At 35.1% G+C, this 21379-nt stretch overlaps 1 protein-coding gene across 2 annotated transcripts in view; it reads right to left on the reverse strand.

Annotated features, from left to right (window-relative positions):
• The window catches only part of UMAD1 (UBAP1-MVB12-associated (UMA) domain containing 1), a 277343-nt gene that overhangs the window by 105877 nt on the left and 150087 nt on the right, over positions 1-21379 (reverse strand). The window contains exon 1 of one of the 2 annotated variants that reach the window (XM_079151822.1): positions 9341-13745. The exons of the other annotated variant lie outside the window; for it this stretch is intronic. Within the exon in view, the coding sequence (XP_079007948.1) occupies positions 9341-9350 (10 nt within the window). The 5' untranslated portion in view covers positions 9351-13745. Of the gene's footprint in view, positions 1-9340; positions 13746-21379 lie in introns of those variants that run through there. 2 annotated transcript variants of the gene reach the window in all.

Genomic DNA, 21379 nt, shown 5'->3' on the forward strand with positions numbered 1-21379 from the left:
GAAAGGTATATGAGAATATAGGAGAAAAATAATCTGAGTGCAAAAGTGAAAGAATTTCTTTTTTCCCTTTTTTACTCTGAAGTTTATTTTTCATTAGATTTAAAAAATTTCTTTCCAAACTATGTATTCCTGGGGGCAGGGAGAAGAAAAGCAAAACAAAGAATAGATAAGGGAAAGTTAAAAAAAAAAAAAAAGAATGGAAAAAATAAATTTAGAGTAACAAGTGGTAAATAATGTGTTTTTATAACTCCTTTGGCTAATGTAATACATTATTTTCACATTTTAAAATTTCTTCATAAAATTTAACCGTGATTTGTGTCATCATTCAAAATATAAGGCTAGAGAAGGGCTGGGGTTGTAGCTCAGTGGTAGAGCGCTTGCCTCATGGCACTGGGTTCCATTCTCAGCACTGCATATAAATACAATAATAAAATAAAGGTCCATCAACAACTAAAAAAATTTAAAAAATAAGGCTAGAAAAGACACTTTGGCTTTAACAAAGATGAGTATCTTAATGTATAAAACAATGGAGTTTTTCAAGTGATCAAAATACTGTATTTCTATTTTTAAATATTTTCTAGGCTATTGTTTTCCTGTTTCTTTATTTCAGATACCAATTTCTAATTTCTCCCTTTCTGAACTTAGAAATAAAAACATTTGAAACCCAAAAGCACTATGCAAGATAATTAGCTGTTAATAGTAAGAGCTCAGTAAAAAGAATTAATACAAAATTAATGTATTGTTAATATTAAAACTCGACTTTCTAATAAAAATTCTATAAATAAACAGCAGAAAGATCAGTAGAGGGAAAGGAATGGGGGAGGGCAGAGGGGAGGGAAATGGGAAATACTGAGGACTGAATTAGAGCAAATTATATTGCATGCTTTAAAGAGCAAATTATATTTCATGCTTTTATAATTATGTCAAAATGAATCCTAATGTTAAATATAACTAAAAAGAACCAATAAAAATGTAGGGAAAGAAAAAACAAACTCAGGTTTCAAATAAGAGGGAAGAAATCATTTAATTCCCAACAGCCATGAAATAGAAAATATTCAGAAATATAATTTAAAAATCAATAGGTCCTTATATACATAAAACTATAAAATTTTGGGTAAATGAAGAATAAAAATACTAGAATTAATAAAAATGGAGACTCATTCCTGGATAGGACTATACACATATCAATTCTTCCCACGTTAATGTATAGAAATGCAAGTAACAGAATTTCAATAAAATTGCCAGTGCCGTTTTCTGTTCAGAATGTGGCAGTATATTTTAAAGTTCAATTAAAATCACCCCATAATTTCTTTAAAAGACTGAAGGAAAATGTGCACTATTAAATTCCTAAAATTTTAAATTAATTAAAACAATAATGAACTAGAAAGAAGACAGATCAATGACACAGAAAACTCAGAAATGGATCTCAGGATACAAAAGAATTTGGTGCAAGCTGGACAGGGTGGCATATGCCTATAATTCTAGCAGCTTAGGAGGCTGAGGCAGGAGAATCATGAGTTCAAAGCTAGACTCAGCAACTTAGTAAGGCCCTAAGCAATGCAGGAAGACCCTGTCTCAAAATATAAAAAAGGGCTGAGGATGTGGTTCAGTGGTTGAGCACCCCTGGATTCAGTTCCCAGTATAGAAAGAGAGAGAGACAGAGAATTTGGTGCATCCAATTCATGTCAACAAAATCTATTGAAAGTTATGTCAGTGTCGTGCTAGTTGGAAAGCAAACAGATATAATTTTTCTAGAGAGCAATTTGGAAATACATGTCAAGAACCTATAAAAAGTTTATAAACTTTTAACAAGTAAATTCACTTTTAGGATTTGTTCTAAGGAATGAGAAATTTGTTTAAATATTTATACAAAGATGTTCATTGTAGCATTAATTCTAACAATGAAAATTTGGCAAAAATAATATAGGAATTCATATATAGTAATTCATATAGATAGTAAATGGTATATCCATACAATGGAAGATTAGATAGCCATTAACATTGTATTAAAAAACTTGGTCATGTATAGTCATGTGCTGCATATAGTCAATGGCAGGGTGTATATAACAGTAGTTCTATATAGGTTATTAAGGAGCTGAAAAATTCCTGCTGTACCTGTTATGACATCATAGTGCAATTGATTACTCAAGTATTCATGTTACCAGTGTAAGCAAACCCACTCTGCTACTTGTTTAAAAGCATAGCACATAAAATTATGCACAATACAGATATTTATAATGACAACCAATATTCCTGATTTATGTATTTCCTATGCTATAATTTTTATCATTATTTTAGAGTGTACCCCTTCTACTTATAAAAGTTTGCTGTAAAAGAGTACATTGTTATGTCTGCAGCAGCCTCATGTATTTCATGTTTACTGTATCTCTTGATAAGTCTAACTTTCTGTTATGTTTGATTTAATTTCAAGTTGCTTTGTTCATCATGGCCCTAGAAGCAATAGGCTATATCTAAACACATATATATGTATATGTACTTAGGTACACATGCATATGGGTAGATAAGCATTTATAGCCTAAGTGTGTAAGGCCATACCATCCATGTTTGTATCCCACTCAATGACGTTTGCACAAAAGTGCAAATGCTTAATAATCCATTTCTCAAAACATATCCCTGTCATTATATGCATTACTGTACATTCACTGTATATACTATGAACAGAATATTATATAACAATGAGAACATGGAAGTACGTCTGCATATAATACAGAGGAATCTCACAAACAATAATTTTAAGTGAAAGAAGCCAGACACGAAAATACACTCATACTATGATTCCACTTACTCCTATTCCATATATATAAAACAATTATGCTCTTAGAGGTCAGGATAGCTTGGAAAATCGAGTGAAGTGACTGAAAGGGGTGGGATAGTAGGAGATTATAGGATTCTGTAGTTTGTTTAATGTATAATATGCTGAGCATTTTCAAGTGTCAAATACAATCAGTTCATATACATTTGTGGAGGCATCATCACAACCAACATAATGAATATACCCATAATGCCCCAAGTATCCTTGTGCAATTTTACAGTCTAGTCTTCCTATCCCATATTCTCATTCACAAGCAACCACTCTGATCTCTGTCACTACAGGTTTGCATTTTCTAGATTTTTATATAAATGGAATCAGGTAGCATGTTCTCTCATTTCTCATGGGTAAATACATAGGAATAGGTGGGCCACATGGTAGTTACATGTTTGCCTTTTTAAAAAACTGCCCAACTTGCAAAATGGCTGTACCATTTTCCTTCCCACCAGCAATATATGCAAGTCTCAATTCCTCTACAACCTTGCCAACATCTGGGATAGTCAATCTTTGTAATTTCAACCATTCTAGGGGTGCAACAGTTTCTCATTGTGGTATTAATGTACATTTCAATAATAACTAATGATGTTGATCATCTTCTCAGGTGCTTATTTGCCATGCATATATCTTCTTTCACTAACTGTCTAGACAAATCTTTTGTTTATCTTTTAAAACAGGGATGTTTGTTTTCTTATTACTGAATTCCAAAAGTTCTTTATATTCTGGGTATTTTAATCAGATATGCATTTTATAGATTTTTCTCCCAATCTGTGGCTTTTTTCATTTTTTAACAATGTATTTTGAAAAATAGCTTTTTAACTTTGATGCAGTACAGTTTAAGTTTTTTTTTCTACTATGGATCACGTTTTTTAATATTTCATCTAAAAAATCTTTATCTAGTCCAAGTCCACAAAGATTTTTTTCTTATATTCTCATTTATCAATTTTATGGATTTAGATTTTATATTTAGGATTATCCACATATTTCAGTTAAAGTTTTGTATAGTGTGTGAGCCATGAACTGAATCCTAGGGAACTTATACCCTAAGGGACTAAGAAAAGGAGAAAAGCGGTCAGAGACAAAGTTGGAAGGGAACAGTTAACATACTGACCTGCAGAAGCCAAAGAGGAAGAGGGCTTCAATTTGAGGAGAGTTTATGCTATCAAAGTACACATGGAGACCAGTGCAAACAGATGACAGTCACTGAACTTGACAATGAGATCAGTGATGACCTCAAGACACAAATTTCAATAAAGTGGGACAGAGAGAAGCCAGACTAAAATGCATCAAAAAAAAGTATGGATGGTGACAAAGGGAAGAGCTCAAACCACACTTTAGAAAATTTTGACAATGAAAATGAAGAAACATGTAATAATGAGCACTCTAGGGCTTCTTGACTATGGAGAACAAGACATGAAATAACTGATAAAGCAAGGTTGGAGAGAAGGTAGCATGAAAATGTGTCACAAACACAGTTTACCTTTTGCAAGCAAGAATCTGAAGTGAGAAGGAAACTTGGGTGAAGAAAGAGACATTTTGAGATGTTGGCCAGAAAAGATCAAGTACCTTGTTCAACTTTCCTGGCAAAATTAGGAGTGAGTTTACCAACTGTGTCTAAGAAAGAAGGGTTCAGGACTGAGGCATAAGAAGGGTGTAAGGGTTTGAAATTGTGTTGTGGGAAAGTAGTGGGCTGCAATCAAATAGAGATAAATTATGGGATTATCAAGGAGTTTTGCAGTACTCATAGACAAAGAATCTATGTTTGTAAAATTAAAAATTTGCTGCATTCCATTTCCTTGACTGCCAAGATCTGCCCCCCTCCCCCATCAAGGAGACAGAGTGTGTGTGGTGTGTATCAAATGGATCAAATTGTTCTATAACTATATAATACCCATCTCACAACACATTCATTCTCACACTCCTCACCCTCTACCCGCCTTTTTTTTTTTTTTAAAGACTCACAACCTGTTTGGTATGTAGAACAGGTTCCACTCTACACATGAAGAAACAGACTGAGAGAATAGCTCTCCTAGAATGTTTGGCTAGCTGGGACTTGAATCCAGATCTTTTGATTCTAATTCTAATAATTAGAATTTCCAGTAAATTCCCACAATGCATCATCTTCAATGCTTTTCAATGATGCTCCTATCTTAAAATCTGCCTCAGACAGTTCCTCAGTTTTTATTCTACCTTTCCAATCCACCCAATAGGCTGCTTCCTTTGCCTGTCTAAGCAACTCTGGCCATGCTCTACAGAGATCTGCAAAGACACAGAACAGAATCTAAACCTGGGGAACACCTTGAAAAAGGGAGAAAAAACTGGAGCTCAGCAGGGCTCAGTTTTCTAACAGAAAAATAACTAATTTTCAAGTTGCAGTTATGGTTCGCCATTTAGAAGGAACTCAGGTTTTCCTTCCCTCAGGGGAAGGAAAGAGAAAAGAACAGAAGCCACAGAGCCAGAGAGAAATGGCAGCTGGGAGTCTTCTCAAAAACATTCAGTCTATGAAAAACATAGAGTCCTTTTCCTATAATTCCTCCCAGGACAAGGGCTTGCAAGACTAGCAACAGCCAGAGCCTTTGAGCAGTAACTCCCTACTCACTCCTCCCTTTCAACTTTCCAAATTCCCTTAACTAAAGTATTCAAGCCTGAGTCTCCCCTAGAAAATCATCAATCTATGATAAAGCATAGAGAAAACCAGAGTCTGGCACTTTATTTTGCCTAGGATAAAAATTTTGTTTTTCAGCGTGTTGTGCAATCACTATAAAAACTTACAATGGATGAGTGTCTACTACAAATCCTGGTTATGCACTACAGATTTTTTTTTTTTTAATTCAGCTCCCTCTGACCTTGAAACAGTTATTTTGCTACTAAGAGCTGTGATGCAAATTAAGGCATTTCTCTTCTTATTTCAAAGACTGCTGCATGAAATAAGTGTATGCTTTTCAAAGTCAATTGACAGCCTAATGTTGCACTTTAAACTACAGCAAACCAAGACTTCTCCAGCTTGTTTCATTATTATTTGACTAACTCTTTTTAAAATTTAAGAAAAATGTAATTCTTAATTTCTCATGGTTTCTGGTCTCAAAAAATAATATTCTTAACACTTGTGTCTAAAGTGGGTCTAAAGGGCAGCATTACATTTTTTATGAAAGATCATTAACTTTTTAATGAATTACATTTAACGCAGATATAATTGTACAATTCCTTGTTGTAAATGTTATTTTGAAAGCAAACCTCACAGCTAAATTATCTTAAAAACTTTTACTTTTCAGTTTGCACTTGTTACAAAAACAAACAATTATTGTGTAGCAGAGCATAAATGATATTGCAAAATAGTAAACTCTCTGCAGACTAAAATTATAGTGATATTTGTGCTTTTATCCATTTAAAAAGAGAGAAAAAATTTAAGGTGAAACCCCCTTCTTTAACAAAAAAGATTTCTTCTGTTAAATTTAATCCACTTTCACACAGTTTTTCTTAATTACACTACAGCTGTCTGGTAAGGCACAACTGACCACTTCCATCATGAAAACAAACTGTACCCCACCATCTAAAGTTCTCAATTAAAAAGCAAATGTTTTTGTGAGCCCAGAGAAAACTGGTGCAGCTGCTCCATTTCACGAGGCAGGCACCTCCACTCCATTCAGCTGTGAAGAATGGCAATGACTGTAAATTGTTCCTCCTGATCGGTTCCACAATAAAAACAAACCACACTACTTTCAATTTTTCAAAGCCAATTTTTTTAAGCCTCCAGTACACTGGAAACAAGAGTTGTGTTCTTCTGATTCATGGCCTTTGATTTCTACATAAACGTCCCTGTATGCATGTAAAAACAGGTCCCTGCAGGATACTCACAGACTGTATATATTAACTTACCAGATGTACCCGAAGATAGAAACGCCATCAGCCTACCTTTTAAAGCAAGATACTATTTAACAGTTTAAACTGCCTGTGACTAAAGGATGACTGCAAAGAACATACCGTATGTTGAGAGGCATTAGGTAGTTCATGAGAAAACTTCAGCATGCTCACAAAAAAGTGAAACAAATGGTTCTAAACTTGTGTTTCAGTGGTCTCCCTTAAAATCCAAAGTAAGAAATTAAGGTTAAGGCACACATCTGCATTTTGCAACTAAAACACTTGAAATCTGATAACTAAGCTAATGACACAATTCTGTTAAGAAACTGCTAAATGTTACTAACTTACTTGAAAGCTCAAAGAGTAACTTATCTAAACTGGAGGTCTCCAAAATGTATTATTTTTAATCAAACATGCACCAATTTTAAAGTGTTAGATCACTTCTCCCCTGAATTAATATAAACAAAATTGTAAGTAATTTACTTATTACAAACATGAAGCAATGCATTAATTTAATGCACATTTAAAAACATGCACAAAAAGTTATTAAGAATGGTATAAAAATAACTTATACATAGAAGGATATTTTTGCACACTTCCAGTGGATGTACTGTTGTACAGCCCCTGAGCCACTTCCTCCCTCCTTCCTGCCTGCAGGGATCCTAAGTGGACCATGGCCACTGTGAATCATACCTATGTCCTTAGTGGCTTTGGATGAATTCTTTGATTGTTGTAAATTTCTAACCCTGTCCTCAAGAAGATTTTTTAATGCAAACATAAAAGTATAATCTAGTATAGAACAATTTTCAATTCTGATTCATGACTTAAGTGTTGCAGTGAAACTTAAATGTGATCAAACACGGAAATAAAAACAAGGGAGAAGATCAAATACATGGGCCCCCTTCCTCAGTCACAAAATTGTTAGCATGAAGCTATTAGTGATTTCTCTATCACATGATACAGCAATCAAAATCAACTAAATCAGCAAATAGGTTTCCAGTGAAAAAACAGCATCCTGTGGCTGCTGTACCCTCTAACCATGGTGGTCACCCAGCATTTCCATATATCACCTGCTAATATTTAACCTATGCAAACTGTCTCATTTACAAGATCATCTTTCCCAAAATCCTAACTATGTGATTTCAGGCAAAGAAATTTCTCACCACCTGATGGACCCTGTCAATAATGCAATGTGTTGCTTAGCATGCATAAGGCCCTGAGTCTAATCCCCAGCACAGTGGGGGAGGAAAAAAGAGCAATGCAATAGATAATCGTGGAATACATGTGTGTGTGTGCGTGTGTGTGTGTGTGTGTGTGTGTGTGTATAATTGTACAAGTCTTTCCTAGAAGTTGGCAATACAGTTACCTTTGTCCTCATGGAGCTCACAAAGAAATTAATACAACACACACACACACATACACAAATATACATCTTATCTGCCTCATTTCTCTGTGGCCATTTTTCCTCAGGCTCCTCCACAGGGTCCTCTTCCTCTATGTCCTGCGTTATTCTTCAGTGTTATTCTCTTCCCATTCTATCTCTAGGGGATCTTATTCAAGACTATAACTTAAGATATAACAAGGTACATTTTGACTACCAGAGCTATTTCTAAAGAACATTTTTCTTGAGCCATATAGTCCATACATCCCCTACTTCCACTTGCCTATTCTACCCAACTGAACGGCCAAAATCGGTTCACCTCAACGCTTCCAAAAGTGAACTGATCTTCTCCATCAAATGTGCTACTCTTTCTGTATACACTTTCTCAATTCATAGGAATCATCATGGATTTATCCCTCTCCTTCAACTCCCATACCCATTCAATTTCAAAGCATGGTCAATTTTCCTTAATACCTTTTAAACTTGCCCCGTCCTCTCCATAACCACCACCTTGAGCCAATTCCCCTTCTAACTGGTCTTTTCCCTTTAATTTATGCCTTCTTGAACCTCCCTCTCCATATCACAGCCAGAATAATGTTTTTACATATTCAGACACCTCCCTCACTCAAACAAGGAGAAACAGGAGATATCTTGAGGAAAATGAAAAGTAAAAAAATGGGGTTTTAGACTGGGGAGAAGTTTGAAAATGTTTATGAGCTAAAAGAAAAGAGCCTATGGCAAGAAAGAAATAAGAATAGATGATAAATACAGCAAGGTCCCAGAGCACAGGATAGGTAGAAAAGTTCTATAGGATGTCAGCTGCAATAAAGATGGAGACACACACTTCCCTTTGAGGCAAAGGGATAGACTCAAAGGACAGTAAGTTTGTCTGTAGAGAAGAGACATGCTGAGGGAGTTATATGCCAGATAATATCTACTTCCTTGGAAAAAATGACAAGGAAGGTAGATTTAAAATGAAGGGGTCAGGAGAGCTGAGTTCCAGTTTGGAAGAGTCACTATGTATTTAAAAAAAAAAAAAAAAAAAAAAAAAAAAAAAAAAAAAAAAAACAGCTGATTTGAAATAAATTTTGAAAAAAAATAAAGAGAAGAAAATCATCCTAAGTGCTGAGCCAATGTTGGAAACAATAAATCTGTAGCAGTGTAATCAGCGTAGTAAGACAAAAGTTGTTTTCAAGTGTGGTGGGTAGGAGAAGGGGGATAGTATGATTACAGTTCTGATGGATTTTAAATTACCAACAGCTTCCAACACCTACCTTTATTCATTTAGCTCAGTTTCTAACAGTCTTTGAATTTTGTTTCTCTTCCTCCTCTATGTTCCAACCACAGTGAGCATGCTATACCATTTCCAGAACCTAGGCTGTCAGGACTTTTGTCTTCGGATACACTGCCTTCTCTATACAAACGTGCTTCCTTCTACCCACCTCTATGTCCCTCTACTTATGAAACATGCCAAAATAAATCTGATCAGCCTAGGTCAACATGCCAGAAGGCCAATGAGTTGGGTATAAAGTAGGCACTCTAAAAGCATTTGATTGGGAAAGGAATCATATGACATGAAGCAAAAACCCATCCTGTGAGTGAAGCAGCTTCTGTAAGGCATGTGAAGAGGAAGGTATAATGGGTATCTTCAGGTATCCTTTCTTCCCAGAAGTGTGCAATAAACTGAGATGAGATTCCTGAGGTCCTTGTTTCCATAACTAATTCAATCAAAACCTTAAAATGTGCTTCTCTAAAGTGCACTGTGACTTAAAAAAATAAACATAGGGCACTTGTTTTTGACATTTTTGTGGAAGTTAAAGCCACCTAGGTTCCTTAATTGACAGAAACAGATTTATGGAGTTTTCACTGAGGTTTCCTATCTCTAGAACTACTTCCTTTACCATGTTACTCTGAAAGACAATGAATATCTGGGATTCGTTTTCCTTGGTTAAGTCCAAATACAAATTATAGACTCAAAAAAGCTTAACTTCTGGACAGATGAATGAAAGGGGACATCTGGTCTTGGTGTTTGTGCTCCTTCTTTCTTGATTTAGAGTTCAGAAATTCAGGATGCACTGGTCCTTTCAGTCACCGCTCATTCTTGCCCCTTCCTTTATTTTTTAATTAAGATTTATTTATTTTGTTCTAATTAGTTATACATGATGGTAGAATGCATTTTGACACACCATACATAAATGGAGTATAACTTCTCATTCTTCTGATTGTACATGGCAAAGAGTTACACCAGTCATGTAATCATAAATGCACATAGTTGCCCCTTCGTTTTAATCATGTCCACCCAGTACCATATAGATGAAAAGGTACCACTTACATCATTAATTTAGGGACTAATTCCTGTTATAGACATTGGGGAAAATACAAAGATAAATAAAATGAGAAGCTTATGGTCTCGGGAAGGGGAAAAAAAGGTGTATAAAATTATTAAATACAACATAGTAAATGCTATAATACAGGCACACATTCATTCATTCAGCAAATGTAGCAACCTACTAGATATATGGTATTGTTTGTGGTGCTGAGGATTTAGTAATGAAAGAAATATAAAAAAATAAATAAAAACAAGGACCTTAATTTATAAACAAATGAGCAAACAAAATGAAGCAGAGAAATTGAAGACAGTAACTTCTCCAGGCTGGGAGGAGAACTCAAACCTTGTCTGGAAGGAGTCTCAAACTCTCCGCAGCTGAATCTGGAGGGTGAGCAGAAACAGGGACAGAAAAGGAAGGTGGTTCAGGAACATGGTCCCAGGAAGCAAACTGCACAGATGTTGAGAATGGGGGGACCCAATCCCCCTACCCTTCGGTTAGACTTTGTGAAAAAAGAAAACCTCTCTCAAAATGTGAGGTGGCAAAATTGTACTCGTTTTCTTTATAGAAAAATGACACCTGCTTCTCTGTTTCTACTGTTTTCCAGAGGTACAGAAAAATTAAAATTTGAAGGTAATGAGTTTAACTAAATCTTAACCTTAGATTTGATAAATCTACCAGGCAACTAGGTATAGGAAACAAATAAAAATTGATAAATAAGGAAGTAAACACAAATTAAAAATCAAATCAAAGGAATTTCCAGGCTATCTGTTAAAACAACAATTTAAATAAGCAATTCTAAAGATAGTTATGAAGAGGGAAAAAATTGCAATTTAAAAAGAAGCCAGCATGTTCTCTTTTATACTCAGAGTACAATTATGTGGGTGTGTGACACAAATTAATATTTACATATTTGCCTTCTAAAAGAAGGCAAATTACTAGAACACGAAAAAGCGGAAAAGCATATATTTAAGTATGAGAGGCACCATACTGAGCACCAACTGCTTAGGCTCTTGTCTCAGCCTTGCCTCTTAGGGCTGTACCATTGGGAAACTCAGGCTCAGCTTCTTCATGGGTAATACGGAAGTATGATGGGTATGATGATAGTGTCTAGCTCTAAGAATTACGTTGAGGGTTAAACTAGGAATACATGTAGAGGTCTTAAATATTGTACTTGGCCCTCCTCCTCAAAAAAACTGTTAATATCTGTTGAGTGGCAGTGGTTTCTTGTTGCTATTATGACTTGCAGCTGCATATTGTACTATAGAATCCAATTAGCCACTGAGGATCTCCTGGAAAAATGTTTATCTTCTTATTAAACTGTATGAAAATAATGTTGTCCAGCTACTAATACCCTAAAGTTGAAACCTAAAATAAACATATTTAGCAACACTGATTGGTTAATCCTATTTTTGGCTAAGAATTTAATTTCTTGAATGTTCTCTATTCACAATAAATAGTAGTGGCCATCTTTGGAACCAACTATTTATGCCATCTTTTCAGGGTGAAAGGATTTTAAAAGAACTTGGAATTGTTGTCTACATTTCTCTAGGCTAGAATGTCTATGAAAGCAGAATTGCAATATATATATGCCTATATATATGCCTATAGAATCCACAAGGATATAAACCCCTCTCTAGACAATAAGTTTCAAACAATCATGTGAGGACTTTTTGTCATGTTCACCAAAGTAGCAGCAGCACCTAGACTGATGCCAGAAACATGACAGGATCTTAATATTTTTAACTAAATAAATAATACAGTTTAAAATGAACTGTCCAAATTTCATATCATCAATGGCTATTAGGTAAATTTTTAAAACAATCACACTTTTGAGCTTTAAATGAAGTGCTGAGTTTATCCTCAACATTAACCAGCTCACAATATAAGAAGGGGAGAAGTTGGAGAACCTGTCAATTGCCTGAAGAAGACTGTATGTTTTCAACCAAAGCAGCACCTGCACCATTTAAAACGAAATTCAACAAGAAGCAGTTATGAATATATAAATTATAAGGCTCTGGGGGTTCTTTTATTATGAGAGTAACAGCAAGTGCTTTCTGGACCTGCAGCTGGTACTATTTCTAAACTACATGAGGACCTATTTTGAGTTTTAAACCTGAGGTAATATCAGTTTATTAATCAGATGAACTTTAATGTTAAACAGTAAAAGTTTTACTTCCTAATATAAATTCTTGGCCTGCAGATATAACTAACAAATAGCATGTCATTGGGCATGCCTGGGATAAGCAATAACTTGTGGTGAAATACAGTTTTAAAAATTGATTGAATTAACTACATATGTACCCTGGGAGAAAAACAGACAAGTAAATTTTGCTGCTTATTTGCAAGGCTGCTCTATTATGTCCCAGCATAATCACTGTCACAATGTTATTAAAATAAGAAAATTGCTGCATTTGGGTTCTAACTGCCACATTTGAATTCTAACATAAAAGTCTATCCAAAATGAATGGCCAGAGGTTAGATCTGACTAAAATTATCATTCCATTATTAGAATGACATGTAACTGAGGAGAACAGTGTTCTACCATTTATTATATACATGAGGACTACTTCCTTGGCTAAGAATTTAATAGGTACTCAGAAAAATATCCCAAAGATACTAAATAGGGGGAAATTATTATTTCTGAAGTTTGGAGGAGGATATTTTATTTTCAAAACTTCAGGAAGATATGTATTTATTAGCCTGTAAAAATCTCAGGTTCCCCTCTAGCTACCAGCCCTTTTCTCTCCTCTCTTTTAACCATCAAACCTACCACTCCTCAATCAAACCTTCAGTCGACACCAATAACCCTTCCTGTCCTTGCTCTGCAGCTCTCCATGCCCAGTGTCATTCCTGATATCCATTCTCACCCAGTTCCTACTCATTCATCTTTCAGTTAAGTTCCCTTCAGTGTATATACCACTCTGGACATCCACTTTACTGTTTAATGGTCTTTCACCTCAGTTGAATTCTGCTTTCCATACTAAACCCTAGCACAGTGCCTAGGATAGCCAGAACTCAATGTCTCTCTAATAAACATATGAATGATTTTCTCAACCAACCAAAATTATTACCTATAACAAAAATGAGAGTTTCTTAAGGCCAAAGGCTATTCCTCATTCATAATTTTCAGTGTAGGCCAATCTCAGTCTCTGAGACAGAGACAGAACTTAAGAAGTGATTGATAGGTCAATAAAAGTAAACAAACTCCATGACCTGAAAGTTTCCAATTTTAAAAGGCAGATTTCAGTGCCTTAATATTAAGCTACAAAATTACTATATAGGTTTAATTATTGCTAAATAATTCTTTCCATAAGTAGCATATAAATTTAATCTAAACTAGAACTTTTTGTAAGTCACTAATAATTTGAGAAAACAGCATGATTTTATTAAATGTTATTAAGCACTGAAATACTACACTATAAACCAAAGAAATATTTTGAGAGAAAGATTTCAAAACTAGATTAGAATTTGGCTACCCACAGAAAAGAGATCTATAGAGAGTGAAGTGTTAGGAGACAGGAGATGAATGAGGGTTAAAAGGAAGTCAGGTTTTTTCATCAGTGAGAACACTGCACTCATTGGCATAAGTGGAAAGCTGTGTTTCTGGATTTGTTGTTGTTTTCTTAATTTGAAAAAGGAACACTAGGAATAGGATTCAAATAATTTAAGTGTGAGAAGTCAAGACATCAGATTTCTCTCTCCTTAAAAAGAAAAAAAAATAAAAAGGGGAATAATACTAAGAATTAGAATAAAGAGGTATCATCAGTATAGGCAGTGACTACAGAAGTACAAATGTGATCAGGCTAAGCTAGAATAGCAGGTATATACAGGAAAGGAAGTGCTTTCAAACAGCAGGCCAGATACAGAGATAAAAGGTAAAGCAAGCAGGGAAATTCTAGAAGCCTAGATCAAAAAGGGTGCTAAGAGAAAGGGTAGGATACCCTGGCAAAGACATCTAAATGGTTCCTGAGTGTATATACTGAAACACAGATTGTAAACAATGAGGCAGCATAATCCAACCAGCATAGACAACAGCAAAAACATGACCTCATTGTTAAAACATGCTGTTTCCAATCAATTCTGGCACTGTTATCTAATGGAGCTCTTTAGGAAGTCCAAACTTAGTTCAAGTAATGCAGCTCCCGTCACTACCTTAAGATGCAATTTCACAATCTGCATACCTGGCCTAGATATTGAGAACTGTCTAGAGTCCCACTGCTCCCACCTTCCATGGTTCTCAGCTTAATCTAAACAAACTGTCTTCCAACAGGTTGCTTATATCTGCTATATAACTTCCTATTGTTTTATTTCATAATCAAAAAGAAGAGATCTTATTTTAAAAATCTTTTTCACTAAGTCTTCCCCATTGTAAGCACTGTAGTTTTTGTTTCTTTTTGTCCCTGTGCTGGGGAAACAGGGCCTCAAGCATACATGCTAGGACATTATTCTATCACTGAGCTATACATCCTCAGCCCGAAACACTGTAATTTCTATTTTCCAAACTACTCAAAATATTCATCGCTCCTGGTTTGGAAGTTCTTGGGCTAGTATGAGACAAATGTGGTTTCACTACTGACAATTTGTAAGAGACTTCTGCTTCTTTATTTTATTGTAATGAGTTTGCAAGATGACCCCCCAAATGGCAATGGCTCTTTGTATAAGACTGCCATATCCCATTGCAATCTCATATCTACTTTGCTGTCTGATATTACCTTGGTTCCCTTTCAGCATTACTAAGCATTTTCTCTCACTGAATATCAATTTCAGATTGTCTGCACTTCAATGTATTAGCTTACATTTTCTTAGGTTGAATCTCACTATTTCCTAGATTACTTTAAACCTTTTTAGGTATCATTGTGATACTTGTTTCACTATTTGATATGCTTCCAAATTTACTATTCTCTGTAAAAGTGACTGAAACACTTCATTTCTGATTTTAAAGTTTTAATGAAAAGGCAAAGGAAAACCAGGTAATAGGCCTTCATGAAGAAGTTGTACTTCATCTCGGCAAGAACTAATTTCTTCAGTTAAAATTATAAATCATCACATTACGATGTAAGTAAATGTGTTTATCATGAAAATCATATTCTCTTAGTGACTAGCTTTAAGCAAAAATTAGTAAAATTTTTAGTAACATGTATATTTATATAATGTGTATACTTGGTTCAATTTCACCTTTTTTATTCATTTTTTGAGATTAAGTTAAAATGAGTAATGATTTTTAAAAAGAAGAGTCACAATTCACATTTCAGATCTTAAATATATTCAAAGTTAAAATTAAATATCTTTGGGTCCCCAATGATTATAAAAAAGTGTCACTGATTTTAATTAGAGGAATCTTAATTATCAGTGACTCACATTCAATATTTTAAATACTACCTAATTGTATTTATGAAAGTTACATATATATTTTTTTCTACTAAGCTATTTACAATTTTTGTTTCCTATGCTTAAAATACATTTTAAAATATAGTTTGCCTAGGGAGTTTGGGAATATTTACTTTCTTTTATGTTTATGGATTTTCATAAACATAAAACTCCTGTTTAATATCCTTGCTTATTTCATATCACTCTAGTTTTTAATACTTTCTTTTCATAGTGCCAGTTTAAGAGTTTTTAAAAAAAAAATCGAACCTACTAAAATATTAGTCAATGCATTTAAATTAAATTTTGTTAAATTTTCATTTTACCTAGTGTGCTTTCGATTCAAGCAGGTTTTGAAGAAGACATGTTCTAATCCAACCCAGGAAAGTTAAGAGTTAAACATGTGCAGTTTAAGAAAGAAATACTGCAAGTCCATGTATGTGTCTCAGTCTAGAGTGATGTTTACACAGGGAATCCTGGCCTGTCTGTACTATATTACCACCCTTGTCATCGCCTGCCCTGGAGCAATTACATATGTGTCTACTTCTCCCACTAAACAAGTCTCTCCTGAAAGGCAGAAGCAAAGTGAAACCTTTGTATCTTCCCTGAGGCCTCCCCTAGCATTTCACATAGAACAGCCACACAATAAATGTTTGTCAAATTACCAGCAGAGTAAAGTTGTGAGTTGGCCTTGATACGCAAGCCCCATGAAAAATGAAAGGAAAAGTAAGTTCCATGAATGAGCTGTGGTGGTGTAAGAATATCAACAACTAACCTCAAATGAAAATATTCAAATGGGATGTAACTTAAAAAGTCACTAATAGGCTTGAATAAGACTCAAAATTCAAAAAAGTACCTTTTCATTCCTCCCTATGTTAGAAGTGGGAAAGCTTAATTATTTTGTTTGACTATTTTCTGAATGAGATACACCCATATGACAGAGCCAATGTAAATAGATTTTTCTCACAGTGTTGCCACTGCTGAACAATGATGAACAGATCAACAGTACAGGAATTCTCCAATAAAGAGTGACCCATTGTGTAGAAAATAACTGTATTCAGGATAGGTTTCTACTTTCTGAACTCTGGCAACACCCTTAGTTTCTAATTGCCTGTGAGTCAATCTTAGGGAAACCCTGAAATTGATCTTTCAAGAGCAACACAATTCAATTAAATATACATTTTTGAGCACCTACTGAATGCAAAAGAACAAGAATGGAGACCTGAGAGGAAAGGGACCTTCAAAGGAAATTGAGGAGTAATGTCCATAGAAAGTAAAAATGCAGGAGGTGAATGGAATACAAGAAAAAGGGGCTGGCCAACATTCTCAAATGTCACTTAGGGTGAAAATCTAAGATTCATGAAGAAAACTAAACTCTATACTCCTCTGGGATGAATTTTAAAAATGATGAGCTTCTTGAATTTCCATGTTAAAAATGCTTCTGTGGCCAGGCATGGTGGCACATGCCTGTAATCCCAGTGACTTGGGAGGCTGAGGCAGGAGGACTCTGAATTCAAAGCCAGTCTCAGGAACTGAGCAAGACCTTGTCTCTAAATAAACTATTTAAAAAGGGCTAAGGATGTGGCTCAGTGGTTAAGCAACCCTGGGTTTAGTCCCGAGTACCAAAAAAAAAAAAAAAAAGCTTCTGTTCTGTGAATTTATTTCCCATTTAGATTGCAATTCTACAAATGTTATTACCAATCTCCCGACTATCCAGGTTGGAAATTTCTCCCTTTTCTCTTTGATAACAAGTCCTATCACACCCACCTATATAATTAAAGCCACAGACAGGGTAGCACAAGTTGAGGAATGCACAAGGTGTCACATCTGAGGGCAGGAATGTTCACTCTGTAGATGTGCATACTATATTTATTTTAATAATTTCCAGCAGGTGGCAGTCAAATGTCTTATTCTAATATATATTTATATATAAGTTTATATATTTCATTTATATATATTTATATTTTTATTTATATATAAATATTATAGAAAGCAACAATTTTCTAATAGATGGGAAGTACAACGTGTTAGAGAAGGGTGCCTTTTAATTGAGAGAATACCCTAAATGGTAGCCCTGTCCGCAGTGTTTCCCATCTATTTTCTAGCCTTCATTCCAGCTGTAGCCATTACAAATCAAACTCTTGCAAATAACATTCTGCAAAAGCTTCCAAATGGATCCTCTAATGTCTACACACTTCAATCTATCCTATAAACCCCTGAAAATATCACCTACAGAAGAGTTCCACTACTATAACTTCTCTTTGCAAAGAGAATTCTGTGGTTGTATGGTACAACTGGTTCAGCCTCATACTCAAGCCCTTTTTACATGTCTTTAACCTCTTTTAGTCTAGTCTTTCACTCTTCCCCAAAAGGTGCCCTACTTCCAGTCAAAACTAATTTGCATCTGCTTTACATGTGCCCTGTTCTTCTCTACCTTGCTATCATTAATGCCATTTCTTCTGCCTGGAATTCTCTCCAATCTTCCTGCTAGAAATTCTAAATTGCATTCAGTAGTATATTTGGAGGAGAAGTTTAAGATAACTGAATATGCTCGTCCATAATCAGTCAGGTCCATTCCATTTGACTTTGGTTGTTGTTCCAATTATCTGTTGACATATAACTTCAAACTTATAATTTAAAACAATGACTATTTCTACTACACCTCCCAAGTTTGTTGGTCAGAAATTTGATCAGAGCTGAGTGCTGCTTCTGTTCCTTGTGGCAACATGGAAGGTCACTCTGGGTTTTGGTATTCAGCTAACAGGTTATTCTGAAGGGTCCAAGAAACTTCATTCGTATGGACAGAGTAGCTAGAAGGTTGAGCTCAGATGAGACAATCAACCAGATCATCATCACACATGGTCTCAAACTTGTTGAAATTTTTAAATGGTAGCTCTGGGCTCCAAAAAGCAAGTGTTCCAGGGAATACAGCAAAAGCTAGGAGACCATTTGTGAGAGACCCGTGTAAGCCAATCTGTGCCATACTCTACTGGCTAATGTAGTCATAAGTCTGCCCAGATTCAAGAGGAGGGAACATAAAACCACTTTTCAATGGAAGAGTATCAAAGAGTATACAGTCATGTTCTAACACTGAAGCAGAGCACAAAGAGTAGAAGGGGGAAGAGTAGGGGAGACTGTCACCAAGAAAGGTCTGGACCACTTCTCTCACTCACTGTTCCCTGAATATGACACTATATCTTTGCTCAATCTGTTTACTCTGCCTGAAAAGCCTCCCCATTTCTCCTTCCACATAAGCAATCTGCCATAAACTTTTAGGGTCTTCATCCTTTAAGATCCAAATTAAATTCTTCTTTCCAGAATCCTTTCCAGGTCCACCCAGTAAGTTTAATCTCTCATTGCTTCAGTTTACCAAGTGCTTGTTTCTTCATTAGAGTACTTTTCCTACACAGCATCTTACTTATTAGATTTTCATTTAGGTAACAGACAATAGAAAGAGAATAATAGAATGGAATGAGTCTTTGTAAATTTTCCTTAAAGTTTAAAGAGGACTGAAAAAAGTATGATTTGCTCAGAACTCTTGTGGAATCAAGTAGAGGAACTGAACGCTCTATCTGGCTGAGGCCTGATGAAGTTTATTCAGCACATGTAAGTGACATACTTTAAATACATGTATAATTACATTTATTCCAAATTATTAGCACTTGTAATTACTAGATTCCAGAAAAGATAAACAAATTTGGAGGAAGAGGAAGGTTCAGTGTCTTGTGTCATATTAATAACCATTTCTAGTATTTTCTACTTTCGTTCTCAAAAAATTAAAAATGGAACTTACCCTGGTAAAAACAAAATCCATATTCTGCAAAATATTCATGGCAACGTGAAGTTGGTTATTACAAAATCTAATAATTCAAACTATTCAGTTTAAATAACCATTTGAACTAGAAAAGAGCTAGCTCAATCCTGTAATGAAAAAACTAAAGCCCTTCCCCAATTAATTTCCTGTATAAAAACAAACCAAACCAAAACAGATCTGTGAAGCAAGACACATACAGAAATGCCTGTGGCAGTGACAGTATTATCTACGGTGGGGGCAGGTACCATAAATGCGTATGACTGGGAAAAGAGATAAATTGTGATATCTCCATGTAAAGAAATACTACACAAGCCAAGTGTGGTGGCACATGCCTGTAGTCCTAACTACTTGAGGTTGAGGCAGGAGGTTCCAATGTTCAAGACTATCCTCAGCAAGAGCCTATTTCATAATTTAAAAAAATGTTTTTAATAAAAAAGGCTGGGTATATACCTCAGTGGGAGAGAGTGCCTGGATTTAATCCCCAGTACCATCACCACCACCACCCCCCAACACACACACAGAGAGGAGGAGGAAGAAAGAAAGACTGTATGGTAGTTAAAATCAATTAACTAGAGCTACAAACATGGATGAATCTGAAAACAAAAAAAATATGATGCTGAATAAAGAAAGCAAATTACAGACAAAATGACTGCATATATAAATTTTTCAAATAAGCAAAATAATAATACTTATAGCTTATAATTATATAAATGTGGTAAAAGTATAACAAAACAGCATAGGAATGAGTAGCTATGTTCATGGGAGCAAAAAGGGTCCACAGACAGCTTCTATGATATTCACCTATAATGTCTCACTTCTAAAGCTAGGTGGTAGGCTAGGTGAATGCTTATTATATTAAATCTTATAACTTTTGCGAAGCTTAACTATTGCATAATAAAATTTCAAGATAAAAATATCAAACATAGCATTTACACTTTTTTTTGAGATATTTGCTACAAATCATCAGCAATAATGGGGGGAACGAGATATGGCAGTCTACATGGGGAATGGTTCAAAACTACTAGAATGGGCTATGCAACAGAAAGGAACCAAAGAAGCATCTGGCTCTCAAGATACAACAACAAAATACCAAACAAGCACACACATTTTTAAAAGTTTTAAATAAATAATACTCTAAAACCTTCCCTCCACTTCTGCACTTCTACTTTCTTTGTCCTTTCCTACCCTAATGGCCCCACTCTAGGTGGAACTTAAGAAGTAGCATCTAACACATCTCAGAACCCTGCCGCAGCCTCTGGAATTGTGGCAGGAGTAGAACCAAAAGCATAACTAAGTTTTAGTGAGCACATGCTACATAACAGACATTGACAGCTTTATCAACACTCTCTATTGAATCCATACAACTCTACAGGTGGAAATTTTTCATTTGTTCATGTTCATTTCAGAGAGGCTGCAGGACTTTCCAAGGCTATTCAGCCAGCAAGTGGTAGAGCCAGGATTCTAGCTAGAGCTAGACATGCAATCAATGTTATTTGCCTCAAAATTAGAATTGCCAAATATCTGTACATTAACTCATCTTCAAAAAGTTACCTCATTTACATCTGGCTCCAAAACATATTTAATAAGTTCAAAGCAGCTTTCTCTGGTAATTTAAGAACTTGACTTTATAGATCACTCTCTTAAAAAACCACCTGTACTGTGTTCACATGGTTGTCAAGGTTTAAAATTGAATACAAATAATAACAGAAGGAATTCCAAGGGGAATTTTTCTTTTGAGGAAAACATTATGTGGAAACATTCTAAAATATGAAAAAAAAAAAAGTAACACCATCTGGAATAATTTT

This window comes from Sciurus vulgaris, assembly GCF_902686455.1.
Source record: "Sciurus vulgaris genome assembly, chromosome: 8".
NCBI lineage: Eukaryota > Metazoa > Chordata > Mammalia > Rodentia > Sciuridae > Sciurus > Sciurus vulgaris.